General features: G+C 36.0%; 1 protein-coding gene across 1 annotated transcript in view; it reads right to left on the bottom strand.

Moving 5' to 3' along the window:
* Window positions 1–2,474: 2,474 nt before the first annotated feature.
* Window positions 2,475–14,692, bottom strand: part of LOC148179472 (tyrosine-protein kinase-like otk) — a 34,393-nt gene continuing 22,175 nt past the window's right edge. Inside the window, exons 4-14 of the mRNA XM_088050481.1 lie at window positions 7,564–7,687; window positions 7,347–7,507; window positions 7,148–7,295; window positions 6,965–7,101; window positions 6,303–6,911; window positions 4,942–5,487; window positions 4,739–4,891; window positions 4,178–4,689; window positions 3,884–4,129; window positions 3,614–3,835; window positions 2,475–3,562 (exon numbers count right to left, since the gene is read on the bottom strand). Of these exons, the coding sequence (XP_087906607.1) occupies window positions 3,476–3,562; window positions 3,614–3,835; window positions 3,884–4,129; window positions 4,178–4,689; window positions 4,739–4,891; window positions 4,942–5,487; window positions 6,303–6,911; window positions 6,965–7,101; window positions 7,148–7,295; window positions 7,347–7,507; window positions 7,564–7,687 (2,945 nt within the window). The 3' untranslated portion in view covers window positions 2,475–3,475. The remainder of the gene's footprint in view (window positions 3,563–3,613; window positions 3,836–3,883; window positions 4,130–4,177; window positions 4,690–4,738; window positions 4,892–4,941; window positions 5,488–6,302; window positions 6,912–6,964; window positions 7,102–7,147; window positions 7,296–7,346; window positions 7,508–7,563; window positions 7,688–14,692) is intronic.

Here is a 14,692-nt window from a genome sequence, read left to right on the forward strand (position 1 = left end):
TGTAAACTATTTGTCCGATAGATTTGAAATTTGGCAAGTAGATAGATTTCGAGCTCCTCTTTCGACTGATGGAAAATTCAAAGCTATTAAATGTCGTTGTTATTTTGAAAACATTGATTGAATATCACCCTAAAATGATGTTTTCAAAACAGTTTTTGGCCAATACCTCGTTTATTTATTAAGCAAACTTAACAAATTTGGGTTTCATTTTACGCAGAATTTTACGCTGAATTCAAAAACAAGATAATTTTTAAATTTTCGTCAACAAATAAATGAGTTATGGCCGTTTGAATTTTTGGGTTGTCGCCAGAGGCCCAAATTTTTGACGGTTCAAAACAATTCGTGCTCGATATCTCGGAAACTATTTCAGATATTGAGATGCGGTTTGCGCCATCGTTTTTCTCGCAATTTTTTACGTAAGAAAAAGTTCTTTGATTTTTTTACAGTCGAAATTTGCAAATTTTCGCAAAAATTCATGACTAAATCTATGGCAAAGTTTTGATATCGATATCTCGCTTATTTTTTAAAGCTAACTTAGGTTATTATACATCAGTGTACGCAGAATTTTCCGCAGATTCCAAATCTGGAATTTAAATTCAGATCCGACAACAAATAACTGAGTTATGGCCGATCAAAATTTCGGAAAGTTGATTTTCATTTTTTCTCATTTTTCGTAATTTTTAAAGTTAAATTTCTCAGAAACTATTTGAGATATTGAGATGCGGTTTGCGCCATTCTTTTTCTCGGCTCATTTTACGTTAGAAAGTGTTCTCAAAAGCCCAAAATTCGATAATCGATTTTTCGCGAAAAAAAGTTCCGACTCAAACGATAAAAATTTGTCATTTATTTGATTTTTGGCCATAACTCGTAAACTATTTGTCCGATAGATTTCAAATTTGGCAAGTAGATAGAACTCGAGCTCCTCTTTCGACTGATGTATAATTCAAAGCTATTAAATGTCGTTTTTATTTTGAAAACATTGATTGAATATCACCCTAAAATGATGTTTCCAAAACAGTTTTGGGCCAATACTTCGTTTATTTATTAAGCAAACTTAACAAATTTGGGTTTCATTTTACGCAGAATTTTACGTTGAATTCAAAAACATGATAATTTTTGAATTTTCGTCAACAAATAACTGAGTTATGGTCGTTTGAATTTTTGGGTTGTCGCCAGAGGCCCAAATTTTTGACGGTTCAAAACAATTCGCGCTCGATATCTCGGAAACCATTTCAGATATTGAGATGCGGTTTGCGCCATCGTTTTTCTCGCAATTTTTTACATAGGAAAAGGTTCATTGATTTTTCTACAGTCGAAATTTTCAAATTTTCGCAAAAATTCATAACTAAAACTATGCCAAAATTTTGATATCGATATCTCGCTTATTTTTTAAAGCTAACTTAAGTTATTATACATCAGTGTAGGTACGCAGAATTTTCCGCAGATTCCAAATCTGAAATTTAAATTCAGATCCGACAACAAATAACTGAGTTATGGCCGATCAAAGTTTCGGAAGTTGATTTTCATTTTTTCTCATTTTTCGTAATTTTTAAAGTTAAATATCTCAGAAACTATTTGAGATATTGAGATGCGGTTTGCGCCATTCTTTTTCTCGGCTCATTTTACGTTAGAAAATGTTCTCAAAAGCCCAAATTTCGATAGTCGATTTTTCGCGAAAAAAAATTTCGACTCAAACGATAAAAATTTTTCATTTTTTTGATTTTTGGCCATAACTCGTAAACTATTTGTCCGATAGATTTCAAATTTGGCAAGTAGATAGAACTCGAGCTCCTCTTTCGACTGATGTATAATTCAAAGCAATGAAATGTCGTTTTTATTTTGAAAACATTGATTGAATATCACCCTAAAATGATGTTTCCAAAACAGTTTTGGGCCAATACTTCGTTTATTTATTAAGCAAACTTAACAAATTTGGGTCTCATTTTACGCAGAATTTTACGCTGAATTCAAAAACATGATAATTTTGGAATTTCCGGCAACAAATAACTGAGTTATGGCCGTTTGAATTTTTGGGTTGTCGCCAGAGGCCCAAATTTTTGACGGTTCAAAACAATTCGTGCTCGATATCTCGGAAACCATTTCAGATATTGAGATGCGGTTTGCGCTATCGTTTTTCTCGCAATTTTTTACATAAGAAAAAGTTCTTTGATTTTTCTACAGTCGAAATTTGCAAATTTTCGCAAAAATTCATAACTAATACTATGCCAAAATTTTGATATCGATATCTCGCTTATTTTTTAGAGTAAACTTAAGTTATTATACATCAGTGTACGTAGAATTTTTCGCAGATTCCAAATCTGGATAAATATGAATATAGATACGGTTTTTGCATCATTTCATTTCGCATAGCACCTTTGTTTTACATCTCTCCAATTCGATAATTTAATTTTTCATAGAATAACTTGACAACTTATGTAACTGTCTATTTAAATAATGAAAAAACAACACACACCATTGGTACATTTTTTTGTATTTTAGAATACATATCACAAGAGATGATTATGCATAATTATATAAAAATGGACAATACCGTATAAAATCATTATAAAAAGCTACGACTAAAATATATGGACAGATCATGTATCATACACGTGTAGTTTGTTAATAATAATCCGACTTCCAATTTATTGGGATAATAACAATATTTGTTCATAATGTACATTTAAGTTCAGTTAAGTACAAACATGTATAGGTACAAAAAAATTGAATATCATAAAAACACTGGTTTAGAATTGCCCACACATTGAATAACACCGGTATTAGCAAAGCCTTCTTTACATGGTTCTAGATAGGCTTTATATTCCCATTTTCGTACAGACTGCGTAAAAAAGCGTATGATTAATACATACATCAGATAATTGTCATGCTTATTACAGTATATCATGTGAACGCTGATTATTATAAAAAAAAACTACAATTATTATTAATGGCTCAAACTACAAATACTATGAGTAGTACCTATATAAAAGTGCGTTATAAAAAGCTATGAGCAAGAACACTTGTTACTGAAGTTGAAATATGACAAAATTTGAAAATTACAGTATATTATTGACGGTTTTATTATTGTAAAACAGTCTATGTACTCGATTGTATATTACGTTGTCTTCAAGAGTATTTTGGCAGTGCTTAGTGGCTCAAGACAATCAATATACAATAGTTAACTTAAAATTACCTTAATGATATGCTTTATACATTACCTACATACTTAAACAGAAAATGATATGTACAATTTTACTTTTTAGCCAAGTAGAATTTGAGATCAAAAATCTATAAATTTTACAAACTCATAGAACTTAGCTGCTAATATAAATAAAAAATTAATATAATAGTACACACAAGACACAATTTCAACCTTGCAATTAATCTTTAATAATTAACTGGAAGCTTATATGATTATTAATTTCGTATCCTAAATTTGGTTTATATGACTTTAGTTTCATAATAAATTAAATATTTACATGGACTTCAATATGTCTTCGATTTCTTTCGCTAACTCTGAGAAAGTTGGCCTATTCTGCGGACTAAGATCCCAACAATTATCCTGAAAAAAAACACGATAAAAAATCTAACAAAAACACTCAAAATATCTCACTTGTAACTTCTGTAATGAGTCTGGAGTGGAAGGATGAGATTTCCACTCCAATTTCTTCTCCTTTAGTTTATTTAAAAAACTTGTATCGTTCATTTTAGGGAACGGTAATTCACCTTGATTGAATATTTCCCAAATAACCACACCAAACGAATAAACATCACTTTTAGTGGAAAATTCATCTTCGTACACCGCTTCATACGGAAGCCATCTCAATGGAATTATCTGCATACAAACGTTTTCTTTTCGTTTTTAACTCAACAAAGCACTTACATGATTCATATGCTTGCAGTATTCTTGACTGTACGGATCTCTCGTAAGTCGTGGAAGACCAACTTTAGCTTTTAAGTTCGAACTGACTAGACAATTTCTTGCTGCTAAATCTTTATGAATTAATCGAACAGTGGATAAATGGTCCAACCCTTGACACAATTGGTGAATTATAGCGACACATTGAACTGCAGTCAAAGGGGGTGGTGTTCCTTTTTGAGTAGCCACCAAGAACTGTTTTAAATCTCCCTGAAATCAGTTTGTTAGAAGACAGAAGTAGTTAAATTGAATTAGTACCCAGTCGGTGTGTTCCAGGATCATGTAATGCGGCTCTGCTTCTCGACAAAGTCCATACAATTTTGTTATGTTATTATGAGACAGCTTTGTAAACATGTCTATTTCTCTCTTGAACTCAGACAAGGAATGTTCATCTTTGGTTTGTGTTAACGCTTTGACTAACACCGTCAGTTCTTTGTCTTCAGAGTTAGGGGTCGTAACTTGCGAGTTGCGTTTTTCCGACGAAAGAACACCCTTAGAAATTTTGGCAACCATAACATCGCCAAATTCACCACGTCCTATCAGTTTCATCTCTTTTAAATGCGTCCTAGACAAAGCTAATTTGTCGTAACTAGTTTTTGATTTTTTTGATTGATTCGAGCTTTGCGAATGAGTTGTTTCTGCTCCATCACTTTTTTGTCCATCTTTCAAAGTTTCAATGCCGTTGGTTTCCACTTTCGTCGATCCAGCGCGTCCGTTGGCTCCATCTTTGTGGTCGGCGTGGTCAACGTCCCCATTTTCAGTTTTACCGACTAAAACAAATTCATAAAGGAAAGACAAATGGAAAAACAATTAGATTACCGTCGGTGACAGGGAGCTTTCTTGATCTTCTTCTGTATCTGCACCAAACCATTAGCCCGATGACTAACACAATGTAAGCTCCGGCCACAGACATCGTAATAAGCACAGCTTTTGTTACCGTGGAATCGCCTTCGGGCAGAAAGCCATCACGCGCTGAAACGATTTTTGTAACAACTACAACTTTATGTTTCGAAAGAACTTACAGTGAACGATCAGTTGGACTTCTTGTCTGTTTAAGCCAGCACTGTTACCTGCCGTACATCCGTATTTATTCTCATCATCTCTGTGAACCTCGCTGATGAATAAAGTCCCATTTTCCAAGACCGTGAACCGCGACTGATCGAAATCGTTCATTTTTAAATTTTTATCCCAGTGAATTGTGGGTTTGGGGTCACCTTCAACCACGCAGTCGATACTAACTGACTGTCCTTCGGTCGCTTCAGTGGGGTTTTTGGGTTGCACACTAAACTTCGGAGCGACAACAACATCAACGTTGATGGTGACGTTTATGGTCCCCTGACTACTACTAGCCGTGCAAGTGTATTTTCCCTTATCTTCGTTCAATACTCCACTGAACACAAGAGTGCCATTCATGCTGCTAATACGAGAAGAGGAGTAATCAAGAGGAACTCCATCTTTCTCCCATGTTATTATCGGCGGGGGTGTTCCTTGAGCCTTACAGTGAACTCTCGCCACGCTTCCTAGTTCTAGTTTCTTATTTACAGGGGGAGGCACGAATTTTAGTTCCTCTGCAAAGTAAAGAGAAATATTTGAACTTATGAAAGATAGACGTACTACAGACTAATTTTTTATCATATTTTAGTTCAAGCTGCAGGGAAATATTTGCGTAATGTGTTGATGTTTGAAATACATTTTGAAACATTACAGTTTTTGTGTAAATATTTATCTATCTTTGTTATTTTTCGTCTAGATTTTGAGCATTAGGAGAAATTTAGAAAGAAATATTTTCAATTTTCTTTCCTTCAGTCCTACTTAAAACACCCAAATGTTTTCAAAACGGCATTTGCGACAAACTGTTACAAGTTTCTGCTTATATAACTCATAAATTAATGTATTGATTTTTCATTGTAATGCACCATTAAATAGATTGGGATCTCACCTTTCTGACGCCCCATCAAGCATATTGTTATCTCTTGCCATTTAAAAGTTACAAGACATTGAACATTGAATGATTTTTCAGAAAAATATGAATTTTAATGGTCTTTAAAATAAAAATTTTGTAACTGTTTTGGAGTACCATCAAAAGAAAATAAATGGGCCAGCATTTTTTTAATATTTCTGAATTAAATAAAGAAGATAATTTGCCATTTATGTGTCTGCGCTTCACTGGCCATTACACATTCATATCTGCACGCGTTTTTTACATCGCCGCTCGTTGTAAACCACTGATTATAACAATATTTCAGTGGTAATCAAATTGTTGCCCAGGATCCCAAAACGATCGTTTTGTTCGTATTTCCGACGTAAATGCAAATCAGATTTACCGGGATCAATTTTCGTAATAATAAATTTATTATACCGAGCTCTATGCCCAAACACTCACCAATCACAGAAATGGTGGCCGGCTGAGACAAAACCGGCTCGAATCCCTTCGTTATTAATTCACACACATATTCTCCTCGATCCTGCGTTTCGGTAGATCGTATCAGCAAAGTGGAGTTGTGTTTAAAAATCTTAATCCTTTGACGATCCATCGGAGACTCATTAAAATCATGTTTCATTGTTTTCCCGTCTTTCCTCCATTTCACCACGGTAAAATGTGTTCTGGGTTCATAATCACACGTTAAAATTGACGGATCATTCTCGTCAACAGTGACGCTGGAGGGATGTGATGTAATTACAGGTTTGGTTAAAACGATTAGTTCAACCATTTCCTGAGTTTTAGATGCCATATTTTCCGCCACGCAAGTGTAGTTTCCAGCATGATCCATTGTAACAGAATCTATTATTAATCTCCCATCATCGTCCACTCGTACTTGCCCAGAATCAGAAACTGTGTGTCCACCCGTGTTCAACCACCATTTCTTCGCCGGAGGTAAACTATCAGGCTCCAAACAAGTCAACTGAAAGAGACTTCCTTCACCAGCAACTACTTGTCGAGATTCATCAGGAAACGCCGGCTCGAACGACTCAGAAGAAAAGTCTTTCAGATCTGGAACAAAATTACTTTAGCGACGTGGCTTAAAACGTATGTTGCTAACATACAAGAAAGTTTCAACTCGGCGATGTAAGTTTGAGGAACTTCAGTTGATTCACTGCGAATTCCCACGCAAGTATATACACCCTGATCTGTGCCATGAACGTCATTGATTTGGAGAGTACCATTAAAGTGGATGACATGTCTAAAAAAACTGTTAATGTCGAAAATGCGAAATCGAAGAACAATACTTTTTGTTGTTATCGAGAGGTCGAATATCCTTCTTGAAGTACCACTGCGTGACATCAGCTTGAGCAAACTGGCAGTCGAAGTACGCCTTTCCACCTTTTGGCACTAACGCGTCCTTTGGAACGACTTGAATTAAAGCGCTGTGCTCGCCTGCATCAAAAGTTAGAATGATAAAGTAATACAAAGTATGTGTAAACGCACCTGCAACCGCGAGAGCAAAATTTATTTTACTGTGTCGTATTCCTGCCGTATTATTAGCACTGCAGCGATAAATGCCATTATCCGATGATCCCACGTTTTTGATATGTAATCTCTTCTTCTTGATGTCTATCTTATCGGTTTTTACGAGACGATCCAAATTTCTGAAAAGAAAAGAGTGATATAACTCTCATTACTACCAAAAGGTGTCGAATATTACCGAAACCACTCATAGTGGACATCTCCAGAAGCATCTGTATGACACCTGAGAATTACGTCACTTCCTGGTGATATGTACGAAGCAGATTCGGGTTCTTGCAGCTGTACGGCCACATCGTCAATCCCTATAACAATAAATTAAACAGTTAAAACGTGATTACACCAATAAGAGAGCGTTTGACATATCCTTTTTACTTTCACATTGTCATTTGGTTTTATAACTTCCATAGATAGATGTAATGGTTTCTTTATGATTGAGGACAAACTGTGCTAGGCTGTATCAGACTACAATCGTAATAAAAAGCCTGTTAAATTTAAGCAGCGATAAGAAGTCATATAAAATGTTTAGAACTCCTGCATTAAAGCTATTAAACCAGTTTCGCAGCGAATCCATCCACGAGTTGATGTGGTATGCACAGCCAGTCAGGTAAATCTTAAACCCTCGGATGCCTCAATTTTTTGTTCATTAAAGCTCTGGTGAAGCATTTTAATACAGGTTTCGGTGCTCTCTGATCTAGCACCACTCTGCTGGTATTCTTTGCAGACGGGGTGGATAATTCGCAATTCAATCATTCGCTGACTGATGCATTTACACGCGTTCGGTTTAAATGGGAACAAAAGTCGCCATTATAATTCTACAACAGCGTTGTGTTCATTATTACCAATATTTGCTGGTGATTTACTACTTCCTCTATATTCATAATCATGTTTGAGGTATGTAAACAAATGCCCGGTTAATTAAATAGGAGAACTGAGTTGTTGCGCAAAACGGAACAATCAATCTAAAAGAATTTTCTACAGTTTAATTAACAAGGAATTCTTTGAACTAGGAAGGAGTAAAACAAGACATTCATTTCAGGTCACCTTTGGTTCAAAGAGAGTTGCTTTAATAACTCACAACTCCAGTTAATCTCTACTGTATTATTGTAGTAATTAGACCTCTCTTAACATCTAAATGTTGATTAATAATCATAATTAATTTACGCACGGTAATTCAACGATTCTCTGGGAAAACGACTTCATTTCATAACTTAGTTGGAATGCTGAGTCGGAATCCAGCATCTAGTGACTTTTTATTCAGTAATAATTTCAAGAATTGGAGGATGAAGGAAGAAATTTAAGATAGGTAATACGTTCTTTTGCCGAGCCGAAAAGTTATCCTCTCTAAGTCGAACCTTTATCATTGATAATAATGTCGATACAGACAGAAAAATTCATTTCGCAGTTTTGTTCAAAGCTGGGTAAAAACACCTTTCCTACACCTTTAATAAGCAAAGAACCACGTTTCATTCTTTTTTAGTTATGTCCGCCGTCAACGCAAATTTCATCGATTTGGCGTCTCAACATCGACAGATTTCTATGCCTGGTTTTCTTCGGAGAATTTCCGCGTGTCTATTCAAAATGAAGGGAAAAAAACACGTCAAGCACGTAACCAGAAACTTCCGCTTCAAAGTAACTACTAATTAGTCTTTTCAGAAATTATCATCCCGAAACTTCATTTTTCAATGAAGCCATTATACAGGCGTTATGCGTCGTTAATTCTCTCTAATTCACTCATAAACCACACTGCTTCCCAGATTTCAAAAGTGGTTCTTGTTGCACCTAAAATCCAGCAGCGCATTCGGGATTACTTATATTGTATGCGCAATGTAATTTATTTAAAGAAAACTGAATTATAAATCGGCAACCGCAGCGGCATACATGTACAAAACGTCACTGCATAATACAAAAAATGATACTATTGTACCGGAATACATATTCGCATTGTTGTGTGCATATTGATTGGATAACCCACTTCATTCAGCTTGTTAAAAACGGCAAAAGGAAAAAACACAGCTGGCATGTGGTATTACCATAATGTTTTTGAACAAAAATACATTCGTACAGTGGAACGCTTTGGAAGTTTTAAAATGTAATTAGTGTCTTGTTTGTACGAAGTTGGTAACATAGAAAAACCAATAAGTTTCAAAACTAAATGTCAGAAGCAGTTCGTAGAAAAATAAAGGTGCCTTTCACAAACTTTGCTATTTTTAGCAGTGCTTGATTTAATTAGCTCCACAAAGGTGTACTCAACTTTAATTTAAGTTCGTCCTTTCAGATGGGGATTAACAGCAGGTAGGCATTTTTATCCCCCTCATTAATACATGTGGTAACTTGAACAATAATCAACGTTCATAAATGAACAGTATAAATCGTTTGAGAGACATCTGTCTGTGTATAATTTTTCTTCCCGTCTAAATATAAAGCGTTGTTTTAATGAAAGGATTTGTAGTCGGCAATACACAAAGCCTTCATGTTGCCTATTGATGGTACTACTAGCCTCAAGATGATCCAGACTCGCTATGAGAAAGTTAAAGTAAATCCAATTAATGGTTTCCTGTAAATAGAAGATGCACACTGTATGTATACGAAGCTGAGTAAATATACAAGCTCCGACAGCGTATCTTTAACACGTTGCCTTCAAATTTCATAAACCATAACAGATTCACTTAGCTGCTTTTATCGCCTAATCTTTAACACCTACCCCTGAACGTAAACTTTAACAGTTCTTTTAGGTCTGTACAAACATATCGACGGCAGCATGCACCAGTTTTACTAACCTTTTTATGCCGAAAACTCCACATTGCCTGCGGCGCGGCTTTGATGGAAGCTTTAACCCTTCCTTAGTCTGTGTTATCACAATATGGAAGAAACATCTTGTGTTCAACTGTTCCTGTTTAATTTAGCAAACATGACCACCACGTACTCCCCCGTCTTTAATCAAAACTTCGGACTTTCAAATTTAAGTTAAGCTGACGGTTTTACGAACTAAAGAATTTCGAAACTCCATAAAAGTTCAATTAAGTATGCAAACTTTATTTGAGGCCTAAAGTAGGACAAGAGTGCTTCGTTACATAATAATTTTACATGTCATCAACTTGCATATTCTCTGTGTCGGCGGCGCGCTACCCAAGAAAGCACTTTGCTGGATACCAGCCACGCATTGCGAATTTTAAGAACATTCGTAACTTTAAAAAATGATGTAGACTTGACTTAGAGCAAGATAAGCGAATTTATATCAAAGTGCCTTCAGTCAAAGGGAAAGGATAAAGTTGCAAACTCTCTCGAATACAGCTTAAGTTGATAAAATCACGCATTGCTGTAAGAAAACCGAACTGAAACTAAAATGGAAAACTTCGTCCCTATGCAGATAAAATTCAATGAAAAATAAAATACTCCTTTACAATGGTGATACTCTTGAGGAACTTATCATAAACGGCGGCCTCTTATAAATCCATGTGCTAAGAATACACAAAACGTGTACCTACAAACCGATATCTTTGAGGCTTTGACTTTGTAAAGACGTGCCACCGAATCAATAGATTGCACCTGACAATACGAATGGTAATAAAGTCGCGAAATAATGATATTCATGAAAATATTCCCAAATGTAAGAACTATGTGACTTTCGTTATCCTCAAAAGTCGCGACAAAGGCAAGAGTCGGGAAGGAAATATTAAATAATACAGTTATTACTTGTGACAAATTGGATAGGAAGAGAAAGTAAAAGGAAAACGAGAAAATGAAAAATAATAAATAACTCTCGGAAAAGCACGCGCGCTGTCTACAGATGTTGACTTTAGCTATTCGATTTGAACACCAAACCGTCAAAAGGACAATGTAATTCGTTTTTTCTAGGTCTTCCATATCTCAGAGGTCCGGTAGGATTTCTCCTAGGATTACTGGCGCGACGTCATAACTGAAGGGATAAAATCCGTCAGAATTCCTGTACGTTACGCTATGAGAAATATGTTTCGGCCACGGTTTGGACAACATAAATCCGTAAGTTTCTCACAATGCCCGGTTCCAGTTGATGCACAGCGAAATCATTTTCTGGGAAATTATTACTTTTTACATTCAACGTTAACCACAAATTACCTCGCAGGTAAAATTCGGTTAAGACCTCACCGCGTTTAATGAATATTTAACAACTACAATGCTTTTGCGGTTCTTAATCGTGGAATTGTATCAAAAGGTGTAAGAGCCGCAACACACCCAAAGTTAGTTGAACCGACGATTATGCATGTGGACGAGACATCACACTTTGGAATTCATTGTTGTGTGAACTTGCCATAAGTCAAATTTGGACTGATATTCATGTTGCTCATGCATGCGAAATACTCCTCGGCACGAAAATTGTTCTATTAGTAACACTAAGTAACAAAACCTTCAGCTCAATCGAAAAATTGTAATTATAACTTCATACAACAAAATATGACAATGATATCAAAAAACAATAAATAAAAGCCTTGAAATGTCCTGACTAATCTTCCTAAATCTTACAATTAAAGTATGTTCAATCTCACAAAGAATTTGTGTCTATTGTTTGCACGATATGTGCATATCATTATTTACAACGGAAGTGTGAAAAACTTTATTACATTGCATGTTACAATATTTCCATTAATTAGGCGATGCATCATAATTTATCACTCAAAATCTTGGTCTCAACGCTGTTAATTAAGAAATAGACTACATATCTTTATGGCCAATTAAATGATCCAAAGGATGGCTAAAAATAACTTTTAACACAGGAAATTCTCATTGAAAACTGAAATTTTGATGATCTTTGAAAGCTTTTAAACCCCTTCGGCTAGACTTGAAGTCCCAAGTGAAGTGAAAGGTGGCTAGCTGATGGCCGATAGTCTAAAACAAATGATTTCTTTGGCTCTTGCACGAACAAGAGATTAGAGTTAATCTATCCGAGAACTTCCTGTACTAATAACTTGGCAACAGTTGTCGCATGAAATAAAACAGTTATGGCCAATACCACCCCTCGAGGTGGTTATTGAACCATCGCATCGCAGACCACTTCAACAATTCAACAAATCGTAACAATTTTCAACTCAAGCTAAAAGTTCCAAAGTAGCAAACCGTCGCGGCGCTCGGCTCTCTCGGTCGAATTAACGACGCTCGTAAAGTAAGTCCGTTATCGCTCGACGTTCGCCGCTGGGTGCTTTTTGGGGGAGCGAACTTAACGGGCGCCACTGCATTTTACGAGCTTGGAGCAGACATAACGGCGCTGCTACCGACCGTTGAATCACGGCAGCTCAGAGAGCGTCGGCACCGTCGAGACGCCGGCTGCGTGCGTCTGCACCGAAACCCATAAAACTTTACGACCGAAACATCGACCCGTTGCTAGGGCAACGCGCACGTGTACAGCACCTAGCAAAAATCTGCAGACTAGCACGTGCTCTGGGGTATTGCTGACGATTGCTTTGCGGACTGTACACACCGTCCAATTGACATGTCCTGAATTTTGATAATGCTTCTGCTCTTTCTACTGGCATTCATCGTTTTCTGGATTCGTCTGGGACATGCGAAAAGTCTGCGAAAAGACTTTGGGGGCGAGGAGGAAATTTTATAGTTTTATTCGGGGGCAGGACTCGGAAAGGATGGAATTTGTAATAAAAGCTCACCAGAAAGCGGGGTTATGGAATCCTGCAGACGATCAAAAAAAATAACTGCGGGAAGTCCATAAGACTGTAGTTTATGGAAAACTGGAGAATCAAGACGAGCTCCAATCATTAAACTTTTCTCATTCACTGCAATGAAAACCACCATAAAGCAACCCCGGCAATTAAATGTGTAGAAAGCACACATTTAATTCCTCTTTGATTAACAAATCGTTAAAAAGGAAAGCCTCATCCACATTCATACATGCTATAACTTATTCATTTTCATCTGAATTAAATAAACGCCGCACAAAACTCGACTTGAAAAGTCGTTTCGTTCTTCTGCAAAAAAACTTCCAATATTAACGAGAGCTTTCACCCTTCTTGTCACGATTGGCATGAAATTTTATTATTCACGTCACGTCATGCTTATGGCGGTGGATATATAATTTTAATTATTTACACCAATTTGAAATCTCGATGTACTTTTAATTGAAATTCGGATTAACGAATTTCTGGTTTTGATTAGATTTTGATCATATGGGTTAGTGCACTCTAAACCCTTTTTGCGAAATAAACCGGTCAATTTGTTTTTAAATAGCTCTGAGTCCGCTCGTATCTGCTACAAATCGATGAATCCGAGCAGATAACATAATATGATACCCACCTGAACGAGGAATTATTGGTTTTATGGATATTTTGAATAATAAAACATTACGGAATATAATGCCTTGTGCAATGGTGCTAATATTGAGAATTTGTTGGGCTAATTTCCGCGCAACTGTACAAATGGTAAATTATGTTAGAGACTAATTACTAATTATTCCTTTGTGATTTGTTGTACGCACACCTCTTTAAATATGCTTAACAAATTAATGGTGGTACGTGCCCCTATAGCAAACTTTTCATTTTGGATTTTATTATGGAAAAGAGATTACGATTCTTTAGATATCAAACTTACTACTGATTAAAGGTACACAATCATTATCAAGTTTACAAATTAATCTGTGCGAGAGATTGGTGCCTGCATGTTCAGTTAATTTAATTAAAAGCAAAGAAGGAGATTATAGTTTGGAAATTAAAATCGCTTAACGCGTTTCATTTTATATCCTCACGTAATTCAACTCTTTTGTATGCAACCGACTTAGTAGTACATATAAATTCAAACGTTTGTATTAAAAAAGCTCGTTTATTTTATGAGATAATACATATTATTATAGCATTCATAAGGAGCTATGTAGTTTATTACCAGAGTTGTGATGAGCGTAATAAATTCTGTTGACAGTTTATTCCCTGAGTGCCGTAATGAAAACGAAATGCTTCCCAAATTGGGTAATATGCACTGTGTGTAATGAACAATTACAATAGTATTATGTATATCGACATCACAGGCCTTGAATTAGCACTGCTAGGAAGTGGAAGAATGGAAAATAATGAAGCTAATTCTGCTCGAGTATCGCGGAATCAGCTCAAGATCTAAAATAGCGCGGTTTACAATGCATAATTCACATTCTAAAAAATGGATTACGTGATTATCCCAACCCCGGAAAGCTTGCTCTAAAGTAGATAACTCGAGAATCTGAGTTAACACTTGTTTTCCTCCGAACTGATTATGATTTAATTATTTATTCATGACAAGACCGAGGCTTTGTGCCCCCTTGCGTATTTCTCTATGCATTCGCTAAATGAAACGAC

The sequence above is a fragment of the Gnatocerus cornutus genome, chromosome 2 (assembly GCF_029298725.1).
Source record: "Gnatocerus cornutus isolate USDA-ARS CGAHR chromosome 2, icGnaCorn1.1, whole genome shotgun sequence".
Classification (NCBI taxonomy): Eukaryota; Metazoa; Arthropoda; class Insecta; order Coleoptera; family Tenebrionidae; genus Gnatocerus; species Gnatocerus cornutus.